The 15240-nt window shown below is 38.5% G+C and overlaps 1 protein-coding gene and 1 long non-coding RNA gene across 2 annotated transcripts in view; one reads left to right on the top strand and one right to left on the bottom strand.

Moving 5' to 3' along the window:
• The window catches only part of LOC128628741 (uncharacterized), a 68614-nt gene that overhangs the window by 4883 nt on the left and 48491 nt on the right, over nucleotides 1-15240 (bottom strand). The window contains exon 4 of the long non-coding RNA XR_008393175.1: nucleotides 228-309. This is a non-coding gene — a long non-coding RNA (uncharacterized LOC128628741). The remainder of the gene's footprint in view (nucleotides 1-227; nucleotides 310-15240) is intronic.
• Nucleotides 2302-13706, top strand: LOC100304638 (myosin heavy chain, fast skeletal muscle). The gene is made up of 41 exons (XM_053674103.1): nucleotides 2302-2320; nucleotides 2459-2516; nucleotides 2765-2977; nucleotides 3127-3270; nucleotides 3365-3521; nucleotides 3633-3660; nucleotides 3917-4022; nucleotides 4105-4197; nucleotides 4304-4367; nucleotides 4618-4716; nucleotides 4840-4943; nucleotides 5015-5153; nucleotides 5236-5354; nucleotides 5432-5581; nucleotides 5662-5832; nucleotides 5936-6242; nucleotides 6407-6477; nucleotides 7000-7087; nucleotides 7204-7321; nucleotides 7424-7547; nucleotides 7820-7956; nucleotides 8083-8338; nucleotides 8432-8674; nucleotides 8945-9121; nucleotides 9211-9356; nucleotides 9443-9533; nucleotides 9616-10005; nucleotides 10216-10342; nucleotides 10423-10541; nucleotides 10661-10857; nucleotides 10964-11147; nucleotides 11238-11403; nucleotides 11590-11714; nucleotides 11798-12106; nucleotides 12183-12386; nucleotides 12473-12598; nucleotides 12687-12857; nucleotides 12961-13065; nucleotides 13144-13239; nucleotides 13347-13478; nucleotides 13584-13706. Exons 3-41 carry the CDS (start codon nucleotides 2777-2779, stop codon nucleotides 13602-13604), a joined length of 5805 nt encoding a protein of 1934 aa, XP_053530078.1. The 5' UTR covers nucleotides 2302-2320; nucleotides 2459-2516; nucleotides 2765-2776; the 3' UTR covers nucleotides 13605-13706.

Below are 15240 nucleotides of genomic sequence, written 5' to 3'. Positions count from 1 at the left end.
TAAGTAATCAAGAATCAATCTTTTAAAATCATTATATTAATAATCGATAAAGTTCCATTTTTTACAGTGGTTTTCAAAACAGAATACTTATATTTGGAAAATTAGATAAACAATGCAAACTGCCACATTGTGTAAAGTATTTAAAATTAGGTGAATTATATAGTTTTTGGGAACTAACAGGTTATAAATTTTATCAATTTTATGTGAGAAAAAATGTCAGCACTTACCTGTTGAAGTGCAGAAAAGGTTTTCTTGGGTACCAGTTCAACAGACACTGCAGAGTAACACATCACTGTTCAGAATCAAGAGCTAGAAAGATGAAAAGATGAAGCAAAATATAAATGCAATATGAATTACGGTAGCTTCCTGCTGATGATACGAGTCTCCACTAAAGCATGCAATTTCAACTACATCTGTTAAACTGAGGTAATGATGCTCGACAAGAACAGAAGATGTCTTTCAGATAGGACTTGCATTCACAGTGCTATAGCCCACCTTCATCCAAAAAAAAAAGAAAAGAAAAAGAAGCTGCATGGCTCTAAAAATAAACAAGGCGAATGCTGTGTGATGCCACAGCTGCAGTGTGTAACAGAGGACTTTCATCCAAGTGAATATTAAGACAGGCATTTAGGATGGTCATTAGTAAATAAGTAAATCATTTCAGTTCTAAAACTACTGCCCAATGATCTCTACACTAATATTTCAATACTAATTATCAAGATCTTGTAAACTAGCTGCTCCATTTTCACAACATTCTGAAATAAAAAGGGTTTTGTATTTTATACATAAATGTATTTAGTTGTATATTTTTAAATATTTACATATGTTTACAATGTTTAAAATATGATTTTACATAAATAAATATTATGTCAATCAGATTAAACATACAAAGGCAACAGTAACAAATCCAACAGCAAGATTAGCTAATGTGCTATAAACAAGGTATAAACCATGCACAATAATTTATAGAGAAATAATATAACTGACCATACTGGTATAACCATAAGCCTTTACTCTGAACCTAAAATACTCATAGTAGGTACAAGGTACATTTGAAATCAGCCAGTACTCACTCAGAGACTGCCAGAGAGCATCTGGGAAAGTCGTAGCGAGTCTGGCTAAACTCTTTTATACACACTTCAGAAGGGGACTAAAATTCTTTAGCCAGGTGTCTATATCTGCATTATATCTGAATAAGCAGGTTAAGCTAAGATTGGGTTTCAGAAAATATATTTATGAATCCAGTTCATCGCAGACAACAACCCCTGAACTTGTACTGCCAAGTAATTATCTGCCAATTTAATACTACATTTTATGAAATGCTATTGGAAACAGATATTTGGATTTTTGTTCATCTGATATTCTACTCTCAAAAATAGTGAGGTGAACTGGAAACTGGCTCCTAGTAGTAAATGTAGTTTGTGAATTTAAGTCACATAATTGGTTGCTTACAGCCTCATCCCTAATGCTAATTCTGGGACAGATAAGGATAAAGCACTTACTGATAATAAATGAATTAATATTTCATATTGGGGTTGTTTCTAGCACTTGGTTGGAAAATCTGTACATGTACCGCTAAATTTCTGCATCTGTGGGCAGCTTAGAATAGGTCAGGAGAACGTCTTGTAAAGTATTATTCATTTTGCTTCTGTTTTTAGACCTGGAACTTGGAATTTAATCTTTTTGGCAATTTATAAAGGACACATGATATTACCAATTTCCTTAGAAGACTGATCTTTGCTTCTTGTAAAAATATTTATAGCATGATAAGATTGCTGTGTCTTTGCAACAGAACACCGGTGATAAACCTGATCTTGGTGATCTTCAATGCCAAACTCATTAAAAATTCTTGTGACCTTAGATTCGTTTTAACATAGCATAGCATTCAAAGTTAAAAATAACTGTCTGAAGATTTTAATTGGACAGGCAAGAGGCCCATATATGTCCATCATATTGATCATTCAAAATTTGGAACCTTTTTAACACTGAGGTTGATCTATGCATTTAAATATGTAACATTTTAAATGTATAAACCAACTTAAATTACTAGTATCCTTAACTAAGAGTGTTTATTACCTGTTTACCAGGTCAAAGAAAATAATTATTCCCAGATATTAACAATATAATAAAAACCAAGCACTGCAATAACCTTTCCACAGAAGATGAATATTTCATAATATAATATGATACACAAACAAACATCACACTGGATCTTGAATCCATGACCAAACTTAGCTGGTTGGTTCTGCTGAGTGAACATTAATATCACTATATAAGACAGTCCCCCAAACACTGAGGCTACCCCAAGCACCCTGCAAAGGTGAGGCATTACATGTGTCTTAAATGTTAATGTTGATCATACTTTTAAAAATGGTTGTTGTTTTTTAAAGTTCTTGGAAAATGTTGATAATATATTTAATTTTCAGACACTCTCTAAACTCTCTTCTACTTCTTACAGATTCCAACAAGTGCCAGTCCTGGTCTGTCCTTAATTTCTACATCAGTAATCAGCTACGGTAAGGCATTAAAAATACCAAGTAAATGAGAATGATGTTAATGCTTTTATTGAAAGTTGGCAGTGTATGATTAAAAACAGTGTATTAAAATTAAGTTTAATGTCAAATTTTTAACAGAAATCTAGAAAATTTACTAATAGTGCGAAAACTGTGCATATATTATACTGCTGTTCAGTACAGATATAGGCAACATCAAGTATCTCAAGTGAGCATGTTATCGGAATTAGAAGTATGGTTTGACTCCCCAGTAACAAGCCACCATGGGGGATGGAGAAATGGAGTGTTACGGCCCGGCGGCCGTCTACCTCCGGAAACCAGACAAGGAGAGGATTGAGGCTCAGACCAGACCTTTTGATGCCAAAACCGCAGTGTATGTGACTGATGCAGCTGAGCTGTATCTCAAGGGTACACTGAAGAGTAAAGAGGGTGGCAAAGCCACTGTGGAAACTCTGTGCGGAAAAGTAAGTGACAAGTCTGAGACTGAATTAACCCTTTAATTCAACTATGCACGGTAATGTAGAGTATTTCATCTCACAGAGGGTGAAGGGATCTAAATTTATGCTAGAACAAAGTGTGATGTTCTGCAATATATCATATACTTTTATTTCAGACTGTCACAGTTAAGGAAGATGAAATCCATCCCATGAATCCCCCAAAGTATGACAAAATTGAGGACATGGCCATGATGACCCACCTCAGTGAACCTTCTGTGCTGTATAACCTCAAAGAGCGTTACGCAGCATGGATGATCTACGTAAGTTTAACAAAGAATTACTCAATTATGAAAGAGAAATAGAAGAGTGTGCAGTGACACAAACTAATGAAAATTTACTCTGACTCTCCTTCAGACCTACTCAGGGTTGTTCTGCGTCACTGTGAACCCCTACAAGTGGCTCCCAGTGTACGACTCAGTCGTTGTGTCTGGATACAGAGGCAAAAAGAGGATTGAAGCCCCACCTCACATCTTCTCCATCTCTGATAACGCTTATCAGTTCATGCTCACTGGTATGATATGGTCTTGTCCAACCACTTCGGAAAAAACTAATTATCTATTTAAATGGATAGCTGAATAGATAAATGATGCAACTTGTCTAACAATTCTCTTTATTCTTTTAGATCGTGAAAACCAGTCTATCCTGATTACGTAAGTTTAGGCTCACATCTGAAAACTCATATTTTCCGTGAAGTTCCTTAGTTACAAACTTGCAAATAAGGTACATGGTAGACCCAATTACTTAAAGCATACTATAGCTCATATTTGACAGAAGCTTCATTTTACTTTGTTCTGAGTAAAGACCATCTTTTACATGAAAATAACCTTTTACTATGAATATGGATTGGAAGTGCTGAGGCACTTGTTTTATAAAGTGCAGACCATTGCTTACTCATTTCACCTGCAGTGGAGAATCTGGTGCAGGAAAGACTGTGAACACAAAACGTGTCATTCAGTACTTTGCAACAATCGCCGTGGTTGGACAGAAGAAGGCGGAGCCTGGCAAAATGCAGGTAAGTGAGTTGTTCTATTACATGCAGCATCTATTAGTGTATTTCTCAAATTTCCATTATAAACATCTGCTACTGTTGCTAGGGTTCACTGGAAGACCAAATTATTGCAGCCAACCCCCTGCTGGAAGCTTACGGTAATGCCAAGACCGTGAGGAATGACAACTCCTCTCGTTTTGTAAGTAAACACATAAGCTCTTGTAACCGTTCATAAAACACAATAAGCATGAATTAAAAACATATCAAACTACACTGCTGTAATCTGCAATGCTTTTACCTTCTAGGGTAAATTCATCAGAATTCATTTTGGGCAAACTGGCAAGCTGGCCTCAGCTGATATTGAAACTTGTAAGTTTCTGTCATTAATTCTTACATGCAGCTGTGTGAATTTCTTGTGGCAACTGGTTCATGTGCATATGCATATAAGCATGACTAAACATTTGTGTAGAAATCTGCATTGCAATCAGATGACCAGGATTATCCACACACCTGTATGGAACATCTGAATCTGAGATGTTATATTGTGAATTTGAAATAAACCCCTTAAAAACATCTTTCTGTAAATTTAATAATGAATGCATTACAACAACTTCAACAGACCTGCTGGAAAAGTCAAGAGTCACCTTCCAGTTGTCTGCTGAGAGAAGCTACCACATTTTCTACCAGCTCATGACTGGGCACAAACCAGAGCTGCTTGGTAAGGAAACTTCAAAGCCATAATGCTACTGGGTCTTTTTACATTGGTTACAATATTCAGCAGGTTGAATGTGTGAATGAACCAATTAATTTTTTTTAAAAATTAACTGTTTGCCCAACACAGAGGCACTGCTCATTACCACCAACCCCTACGACTACCCCATGATCAGCCAGGGTGAAATCACAGTCAAGAGCATCGATGATGTGGAGGAGTTTGTTGCCACAGATGTAAGTAGATTTTTAAAAACTTTTAAGCAATTAAAAACTACAACTTTTTCTAAATTTGCTTTCCAACACAGACGGCCATTGACATCCTCGGCTTTAGCGCTGATGAGAAAATTAGCATCTACAAGCTGACCGGTGCTGTGATGCATCATGGAACCATGAAGTTCAAGCAGAAGCAGAGGGAGGAGCAGGCTGAGCCTGATGGCACTGAGGGTACATTTAAAAATATGCACAAGATTTTTTTAGAACAAGTAACCTGAATCAATAATGAGTAACATCGCTTTCTTGACTTCAGTTGCTGATAAAATCTCCTACCTTCTGGGCCTGAACTCAGCTGACATGCTGAAAGCTTTGTGCTACCCAAGAGTCAAGGTCGGAAATGAGTTTGTGACCAAAGGCCAGACTGTACCTCAGGTAACGTGTCATTATTTAGTATCAGAAGAGACTGAGTTATCTCCAAACATCTAAAACTCAATGTATAACATTTTCAGGTGAACAACTCTGTCAGTGCCCTCTGCAAGTCCATCTATGAGAAAATGTTCTTGTGGATGGTCGTGCGCATCAATGAGATGTTGGCCACAAAGCACCAAAGAGAGTTCTACATTGGTGTGCTGGACATCGCTGGATTTGAGATCTTTGATGTAAATAATAATGTTTTTCTCCATGAAGTGTTTTTTAACAATACTTTGGCAATGTCTAATATATTGATCTACTGAAACAGTATAACAGCATGGAGCAGCTCTGCATTAACTTCACAAATGAGAAACTGCAACAGTTTTTCAACCACCACATGTTCGTGCTGGAACAAGAGGAGTACAAGAAAGAAGGTATTGTGTGGGAGTTCATTGACTTCGGTATGGACTTGGCTAGCTGCATTGAGCTCATTGAGAAGGTAAGTTATTGTGGTCTCAGTAATACTATCAATGTAATCAACAAAATAAGATTTTTAACAGAAATAATGCAGTGATCACTCGTGAAAAATCTGTCACCAACAGCCAATGGGCATCTTCTCCATCCTTGAAGAGGAGTGCATGTTCCCCAAGGCTTCTGACATGACCTTCAAAAACAAGCTTTATGACCAGCATCTTGGAAAATGCAACGCCTTCCAGAAGCCAAAGCCCGCCAAAGGCAAAGCTGAGGCCCACTTCTCCCTGGTGCACTACGCCGGCACTGTGGACTACAACATTACCGGCTGGTTGGACAAGAACAAGGATCCACTGAATGACTCTGTTGTGCAGCTGTACCAGAAAGCAGCAAACAAACTGTTGTGCCTCCTGTACGCAGCCCATGGTGGTGCCGATGGTAAGATTAACATTGATAAGGTTAATAATTTTCACTATACAAGCACAGAATAAGCTGATAATCAGACTTTTCACTTTCAGTAATTAAGATGTTTCTGGACTGAGAAAGTAAGAGTATAATAAAATAAGGAAAACAATAACCGACTAATTTGTATTTGTCAACAGCTGATAGTGGTGGTGGAAAGAAAGGCAAGAAGAAGGGTGGTTCCTTCCAGACTGTGTCTTGTGTGTTCAGGGTGAGAACAATTTAACAGAAACTATGTTAACACAAAAGGTTGAGTGAATGGATTCCACTCGCAGATTCCACATTTAACATACATTTTAGTCTCAGCAACAGGATGAAATACATGACATTTACTGTCAAAGCTGAAATAAGAGATGCAAAAGTCCTGTCAGAGTGTAACCAATAGCAAACATCAGTTTCACGTCATACCAGAGTTTACAATTCCTCTGCTTGTGTTTGTAGGAAGCCCTCATTATTCTACTTCAAAAATATTAGCTGGATTCCCATCTTAACTCCATTCATCCTCACAACTCCTTTAACATTTTAAAATCTGAAACATTAAATTTGTTTCCCGAAAATGTGCTTTGCAACCACCAAGTAGTTCAGAATTTATGCAAAGATTAATATTACTGAATTTATACTAGTTGACCTTGGTTTACTCTATTCCAGTTTAGATGTGGACAGGCTATTATTATTATTATTATTATTATTATTATTATTATTATTACTAAACCACTGAATGTAAAACTCACAGGAGAACTTGGGTAAGCTGATGACCAACTTGAAAAGCACTCACCCTCACTTTGTGCGTTGCTTGATTCCAAATGAGTCCAAGACTCCAGGTGGGTATTCTTATTTTCTTACATTTTTACTAGTCAATACACAACAACATACCTATGAAAGTCTCTGGCTGTAAGAGTTTTTGCTAAATATTGTACCCCTACACTGGACATGCTAGGTCTGATGGAGAACTTCCTGGTCATCCACCAGTTGAGGTGTAATGGTGTGCTGGAGGGTATCAGAATCTGCAGAAAGGGATTCCCAAGCAGAATCCTCTATGCTGACTTCAAGCAGAGGTCATTTATTTACTCAAGGCATTTCAACATTTGTGATATTGTTTACAGATGTTAAGAATGAATTCTTTTATATACCTATACAATTTAACTATTTGAAAACAGGTATAAAGTTCTGAATGCCAGTGTCATCCCAGAAGGCCAATTCATTGACAACAAGAAAGCGTCAGAGAAACTCTTGGGCTCTGTTGATGTCGACCACACCCAGTATATGTTTGGACACACCAAGGTACCCATGAAATCTGATTTTTAAGAACAGATTGTAATACAGTATGAAACACAAATGAAGGACAAAGATTTAAGATTATTTGTCCTTCAGACAGGATTAAGATTACTTTTCAACAGTTTTAGAACTTTACCAGAAATTTGAGTGAACAGGGTTTTTTTATTTGCATGACGTGAAATAATTGATTACAATCACATATATTTTTTTTAAAAAAATTATAATATCCAATAAACGTGATCTATGTAGCTTTATAGTTCCATATTTAATCTTGGTAGGTGTTCTTCAAAGCCGGTCTGCTGGGTACCCTAGAGGAGATGCGAGATGATAAACTTGCAAATCTAGTGACCATGACTCAGGCTTTGTGCCGTGGCTACCTCATGCGGAGGGAGTTTGTCAAAATGATGGAAAGGAGGTATATGCAATTTAATTAAAAACAAAGAAATACAAATACTGCATGCATGTTAATTTCACTGCAAACGAAACATACATTAATTAAACATACACATTTGATAATAATAGAACTGAACTCAAATTCCAGAGAATCCATCTATTCCATCCAATACAACATCCGCTCATTCATGAACGTGAAACACTGGCCATGGATGAAGGTGTACTTCAAGATCAAGCCTCTGCTCAAGACTGCAGAGACTGAGAAGGAAATGGCATCTATGAAGGAGAACTTTGAGAAAATGAAGGAGGACTTGACAAAGGCACTGGCCAAGAAGAAAGAGCTTGAGGAGAAGATGGTGTCTCTGGTACAGGAGAAAAATGACCTGCAACTCCAAGTATCAGCTGTGAGTATTTAAAGTCTAGTTGGTAGACTAGACTGGTAGACTGTAGAATAGAAAACAAATTTAATCATGATAATAAGCCATCTGAATCAACAGGAATCAGAAAACCTGTCTGATGCTGAGGAAAGGTGTGAGGGGCTCATCAAGAACAAAATCCAGCTTGAGGCTAAACTCAAAGAGATTACTGAGCGAATGGAGGATGAGGAGGAAATCAATGCTGAGCTGACTGCCAAGAAGAGGAAACTGGAGGATGAGTGCTCTGAGCTGAAGAAGGACATTGATGACCTGGAGCTCACGTTGGCAAAAGTGGAAAAGGAGAAACATGCCACTGAGAACAAGGTTGGTGTGTTGCAATGCACTATAAATTAACAGACGCTATACACCATACTTATGTTGATTCAGCTACTAAAATCCAGATCGTGACTATGGTTAAATTTTTAACGTTCATCAATGTTGCAAATCTGAGTGTTATTAACAAGCAGTAATTGAGGTTTAAAATATGCATATTAGACTAGAGTGCATATCTTCTACACTTAACATGCAGGTAGAGGTAAATCCTATTACTTAAAATATATATGTATATATAACAAAGGCTACTCTTTTGCACAGGTCAAGAACCTCACTGAGGAGATGACCTCTCAGGACGAGAGCATTGCCAAGCTCACTAAGGAGAAGAAAGCCCTCCAAGAGGCACACCAGCAGACTCTGGATGATCTCCAGGCAGAGGAAGACAAAGTCAACACTCTGACCAAATCAAAGACCAAGCTTGAGCAACAAGTGGATGATGTAAGACTTTAGTATTCTATTTTTAATGAAATATTTCATAAATGTGTTATAGATCATCAGGTGAAAAACTAACACTCTCACATACACAGCTTGAGGGTTCTCTGGAACAAGAGAAGAAACTCCGTATGGACCTTGAGAGAGCCAAGAGAAAGCTTGAAGGTGACCTGAAACTGTCCCAGGAGTCAATAATGGACCTGGAGAATGACAAGCAGCAGTCTGATGAAAAGATCAAGAAGTATACAATTCATAATACAAATAAAAGATCAAACTTCACTGAAATCTTTTTTTTTTTTTTGACATCTGACATTTTTCCCCACACAGGAAGGACTTTGAAATAAGCCAGCTACTAAGTAAGATAGAAGATGAGCAGTCTATGGGTGCCCAGCTTCAGAAGAAGATTAAAGAGCTTCAGGTACTTCATCTGTGAGAAATAATCAAGTTTAGGCTTGTACTCTAAAATTAGAATGTCTAAGGTATGAAAACCGAACTTTCAGGCTCGCATTGAAGAGCTGGAGGAGGAAATTGAGGCTGAGCGTGCAGCTCGTGCTAAAGTTGAGAAGCAGAGAGCTGATCTCTCCAGGGAACTTGAGGAGATCAGTGAGAGGCTTGAGGAAGCTGGAGGTGCCACTGCTGCTCAGATCGAGATGAATAAGAAGCGTGAGGCCGAGTTCCAGAAAATGCGTCGTGATCTGGAAGAGTCCACTCTGCAGCATGAAGCCACAGCTGCTGCACTCCGCAAGAAACAAGCTGACAGCGTTGCTGAGCTTGGAGAGCAGATCGACAACCTTCAGCGTGTCAAACAGAAGCTGGAGAAGGAAAAGAGTGAATATAAAATGGAGATAGATGACCTCTCCAGTAACATGGAGGCTGTGGCAAAATCAAAGGTATTTACAATTGGCATTAAGATACAAAAACAGGAACTGAAAATAAGAAAATTTATTAAATACTGTACAATCCTTATAATGAAAAACCATTGTATTTAAATAGACAACTAACAGGAGAATTAAATTTCAAAGTATTTACCCACACACAGTGTAGATAAGTCATGATTTTGCTACAATATTTGCATTTTATACAAATTATTCTTTTTCCAGGCTAATCTAGACAAGATGTGCCGCACTCTAGAGGACCAGCTGAGTGAACTCAAGACTAAGGATGATGAACATGTTCGTCAACTGAATGACATCAGCACACAAAAAGCACGCCTGCAGACTGAGAATGGTAAATTAAATCGCAATAAACCAGAAAATTCTACAATCACATGATCAATCCTGGTAACATAATTTACAATCATATTTAAGGTGAATTTGGCCGTCAGCTAGAGGAGAAAGAAGCACTTGTTTCTCAGCTGACCAGGGGAAAACAAGCTTACACACAGCAGGTTGAGGAACTCAAAAGACACATTGAGGAGGAAGTCAAGGTAGAACATGGATAGTTTTAAGTAAATCTGACAAATACATTTTGCATATAGTCTGTAAATACACCAGTAAGAACACATTAACAAGAATAGATTTAACTAACTTTATTGTTTGCTTACAGGCCAAGAACGCTCTGGCCCATGCTGTCCAATCAGCCCGTCATGACTGCGATCTGCTCAGAGAGCAGTTTGAGGAAGAGCAAGAGGCCAAGGCTGAGCTTCAACGTGGAATGTCCAAGGCCAACAGTGAGGTGGCTCAGTGGAGAACCAAATATGAGACTGATGCCATCCAGCGTACCGAGGAGCTTGAAGAGGCCAAGTACATGAAATAATAAGACAGAAAAATATACACTATATATATATATAAACATAAGAATGTTTACATAACCAAATATAAACTAAAGATCTTAGATACTTTTTTACAGGAAAAAGCTTGCTCAGCGTCTACAAGAGGCAGAGGAAGCCATTGAAGCTATGAACTCCAAGTGTGCTTCTCTAGAGAAGACTAAGCAGAGACTGCAGGGTGAAGTGGAGGACCTCATGATCGATGTTGAGAGAGCCAATAGCGTGGCTGCCAATCTTGACAAGAAACAGAGGAACTTTGATAAGGTCTAGCATCTGTCAACTCAACAGGGTCTACTAGCCTGTGTTGATTGTTCTAAAGCTAGCATAGCATGTAACTGTCCTCCACATTTTCAGGTCTTGGCAGAATGGAAGCAGAAGTATGAAGAAAGCCAGGCTGAACTGGAAGGAGCTCAGAAAGAGGCTCGATCACTTAGCACTGAACTCTTTAAGATGAAGAACTCATTTGAGGAAGCTCTGGACAATCTCGAGACCCTGAAGAGAGAAAACAAGAATCTGCAGCGTATGTTACTCAAATATAACTACACGTATTGTTTAGAACTACACGTATTGTTTAAAATACTGGGAATTAGTATGCAGAGATTTTATATATATATATATATATATATATATATATATATATATATATAAACATATATAAACATAAAAACATATATATATATATAAACTGGATTTTTCTTCCCCTCAGAGGAGATCTCTGACCTGACTGAACAGATTGGAGAGACTGGAAAGACCATCCATGAGCTGGAGAAATCAAAGAAGACAGCGGAAACTGAGAAATCAGAAATCCAGACTGCACTTGAGGAAGCTGAGGTAAGACAGCAGATGAACGCCCCATATCAAAAAATGAGAATGGGTTGGCACCAAATTGCTTAATATCCAACATAATTCTTCAGGGCACACTTGAGCATGAGGAATCCAAGATCCTTCGTGTCCAGCTTGAACTCAACCAGATTAAGAGTGAGATTGACAGGAAGCTTGCTGAGAAGGACGAAGAGATGGAACAAATAAAGAGAAACAGCCAGAGGGTGATTGAGTCCATGCAGACTACTCTGGACTCTGAAGTCAGGAGCAGGAATGATGCTTTGAGGGTCAAGAAGAAGATGGAGGGAGATCTCAATGAAATGGAGATTCAGCTGAGCCATGCCAACCGCCAGGCTGCTGAGTCACAGAAACAGCTCAGGAATGTCCAAGGACAGCTCAAGGTGCACCTCCATTTGTTTTTCAATGGTTAAAAGTTATCTATCTTCAGGCATCAATTAACTATTCTATTTACATCAGGATGCCCAACTGCACCTTGATGATGCTGTCAGAGGACAGGAAGAAATGAAGGAGCAGGTGGCCATGGTGGAGCGCAGGAATAACCTGATGCTGGCGGAGATTGAGGAACTGAGAGCTGCACTGGAGCAGACAGAGAGAGGCCGCAAAGTGGCTGAACAGGAGCTGGTTGATGCCAGTGAGCGTGTGGCACTGCTGCACTCTCAGGTTAGCTGTTGCACCATGGAACTTTACTTTCCATTTCACATCGCTTGGTAAATTATAATAATGGTCTTCATGTGTTGCTACAACAGAACACTAGTCTAATTAACACCAAGAAGAAGCTTGAGACTGACCTGGTTCAAATTCAAGGTGAAGTGGACGATATTGTCCAGGAGGCCAGAAATGCTGAAGAGAAGGCCAAAAAGGCCATCACAGATGTGAGTGTTCAAGAACATAGATTTTGCACCAGTGTCCTTTACAAATGCATGAAAAGTAAACCTGACACTTCAATGACTCGTACACTAGGCTGCCATGATGGCAGAAGAGCTGAAGAAGGAGCAGGACACCAATGCTCACATGGAGAGGATGAAGAAAAACCTTGAGATTACAGTCAAAGATCTACAGCACCGTCTGGATGAGGCTGAAAGTCTTGCAATGAAGGGTGGAAAGAAGCAGCTCCAAAAACTGGAATCTAGGGTACCTTGAACTCATTATACTGTGAAAAGAAATATCCAATGTGTTTATACATAGGATGCTTTGTTCTCTGAGCCACATTCATAAAACAAAATGTCTCTTCTAGGTGCGTGAGCTGGAAAGTGAAGTCGAGGCTGAGCAGAGACGTGGTGCTGAATCTGTTAAAGGTGTCCGCAAATATGAAAGACGAGTGAAGGAGCTCACCTACCAGGTATTTCGTGTACTTAAGTACAGGTAGATTATATAACTGCAAGTAAAATAAAATCTAAATTAAGGTCAATCTCTTCAGACTGAGGAGGACAAGAAGAATGTGAGCAGACTGCAGGATCTTGTGGACAAACTGCAGCTGAAAGTGAAGGCCTACAAGAGGCAGGCTGAGGAGGCTGTAAGTTTCCTAATGGATTAACTACACCGTACATTAACTATGTACTCGAGTCCATATATACTCCGTATTACCAGCACTGACTGTGATGTTGTCCATCACTCTCACAGGAGGAGCAGGCCAACACTCACCTGTCCAGGTACAGGAAAGTGCAGCATGAGATGGAGGAAGCTCAGGAGCGTGCTGACATTGCTGAGTCCCAGGTCAACAAGCTGAGAGTCAAGAGCAGAGATGCTGGAAAAGTATGTTCTACTTTATGAAGAAATTTTACTTCAATTGTAGAATTTTTTCAAACAAAAACCTAGTGGATATTTAAAGGTTTTATAATAATGTGTATAACTTTTTAGATCAAAGAAGTGGCTGAATAAAAGATGAAGACCAACATCACTGGGCACCAACAAGCAAGCATATAATATGTTTCTTGTTAATGTTCATGCATAAACTACATAAATAAATTTGCATCAAATACATTTAAGTCCTTGCATCTTGTTTACCTGGGAAAAAAAGTGGCACTGAAATGGACAATGAAGAGAAAGGTTACAGAAACCGCAGCATTAATATACGCAATTAATTAATATATCCAAAAAAATAAAAAAGTCCATGCACACAAAAAAATTCATATTATAAAAAGTTTTAATGATAGTATATGAAGCAAGCATCTGAACTCTGACATACAATACCTGAATTAAATAAAGCAACCTGTCTCAAGAACTACCGGCCCATTGCACTGACTCCAATAGTGATGAAGTGCTTAGAGAGAATCGTCATGAGTCACATCCAGACCATCACACCGGACACTCTCGACTCAAACAGGTCCACAGAGGATGCCGTCAGCACAACAATACACACTGCCCTCACACAACTAGAGAACAAAGACAGCTATGTTTGAATGATGTTTATCAACTATAGCTCAGCATTCAACACGGTGAAGCCATCTAAGCTCATCAACAAGCTTTCCACACTTGGTGTGCCACCCACCCTCTGCAACTGGGTGTATTCAAACAGGAGGTATTCAAAGCACTTCTGTAAGTCATAATGTAAATGTAAATGTAAATGACACAAACAATGCAAGAGCAGTCAGTGACATCACCAACTACCTCCACAGGGAAGGGATGAATGTATCAAAATCCACCTTTTGAAGAAGACTTTGAGAGCAGAAATATAGAGGCCATACCACAAGATGCAAACCACTCACCAGCAGTAAGAATTCGAAAGGCCAGATTAGAAATGTCAAAGAAATATAAAGTGGAATGCAAAAGTGTGGGCACCCCTGGTCAAAAGTTCTGTTACTGTGAATAGTTGTGAGTAGAAGATGAACTGTAGAGATGAGCCACAAAAGTTCGGGAACCAAGATTAACCACTAACAAAGTGATAGAAAGGCCAAAGTGGCTTTACTTTAAAGACTGTCTTAAGTAGAAAAATCCTAGCAATATCCTCATACAAGAAAAAAATGAGAAGAAAAGCATTAGAGGAACTACATAAATTGAAGGAATTAGAAAACAGACACAAACTGAGTTTAGCACAGGATACACTAGAACAAATTAAGAAAATTACAGACAAGATCAATAATTTGGCTACACAAGAAGAATTTAATGTTTCTAAAACAGAGGTAGTATGAAGATGGACCTAACGCTATGAAAATACTGGAGTGGAAATTGAGAAAGGAAAGGGCAGTAAATACAATTCATAGGATTAGGGACCCGAGAACGAAAGTGCTAAAAAATAAACTAAGTGAAATTCAGGAAGCTTTTGAAGAATTTTATAAAGTTTACACTCTAGAGTCCCAGAGTTAAGCATAAACCAAACTGACACTTACTTGAGTTCTCTATAGAGTTACCCACCATAAACAAAGAACAAAATAGAAGGAGGACCGCTGATATAACTGAAGCTGAATTAAAAAGTGCAATTAGTAGACTTATGTTAAGCAACTCACAGAGTTCAGATGGCTTCATGGCAAAGTGGTACAAAGGAATTTAAAAATGAACTGATTCCGGTCATTCTTCC

Source organism: Ictalurus punctatus, chromosome 21 (genome assembly GCF_001660625.3).
Source record: "Ictalurus punctatus breed USDA103 chromosome 21, Coco_2.0, whole genome shotgun sequence".
In the NCBI taxonomy this organism is placed as follows: Eukaryota; Metazoa; Chordata; class Actinopteri; order Siluriformes; family Ictaluridae; genus Ictalurus; species Ictalurus punctatus.
Note: the sequence above shows the minus strand (reverse complement) of the source record. Positions and strands in the feature narration are given on the sequence as shown.

What these genes read in the sequence shown, in the direction of transcription:
- LOC100304638 (XM_053674103.1), top strand. Translation starts at nt 2,777, where the DNA reads ATGGGGGATGGAGAAATGGAGTGTTACGGCCCGGCGGCCGTCTACCTC. An exon ending in TGCAACTCCAAGTATCAGCT is followed by an intron (nt 8,339 to 8,431) that starts GTGAGTATTTAA and finishes CTGAATCAACAG; the next exon opens with GAATCAGAAAACCTGTCTGA. An exon ending in TGGCACTGCTGCACTCTCAG is followed by an intron (nt 12,387 to 12,472) that starts GTTAGCTGTTGC and finishes TTGCTACAACAG; the next exon opens with AACACTAGTCTAATTAACAC.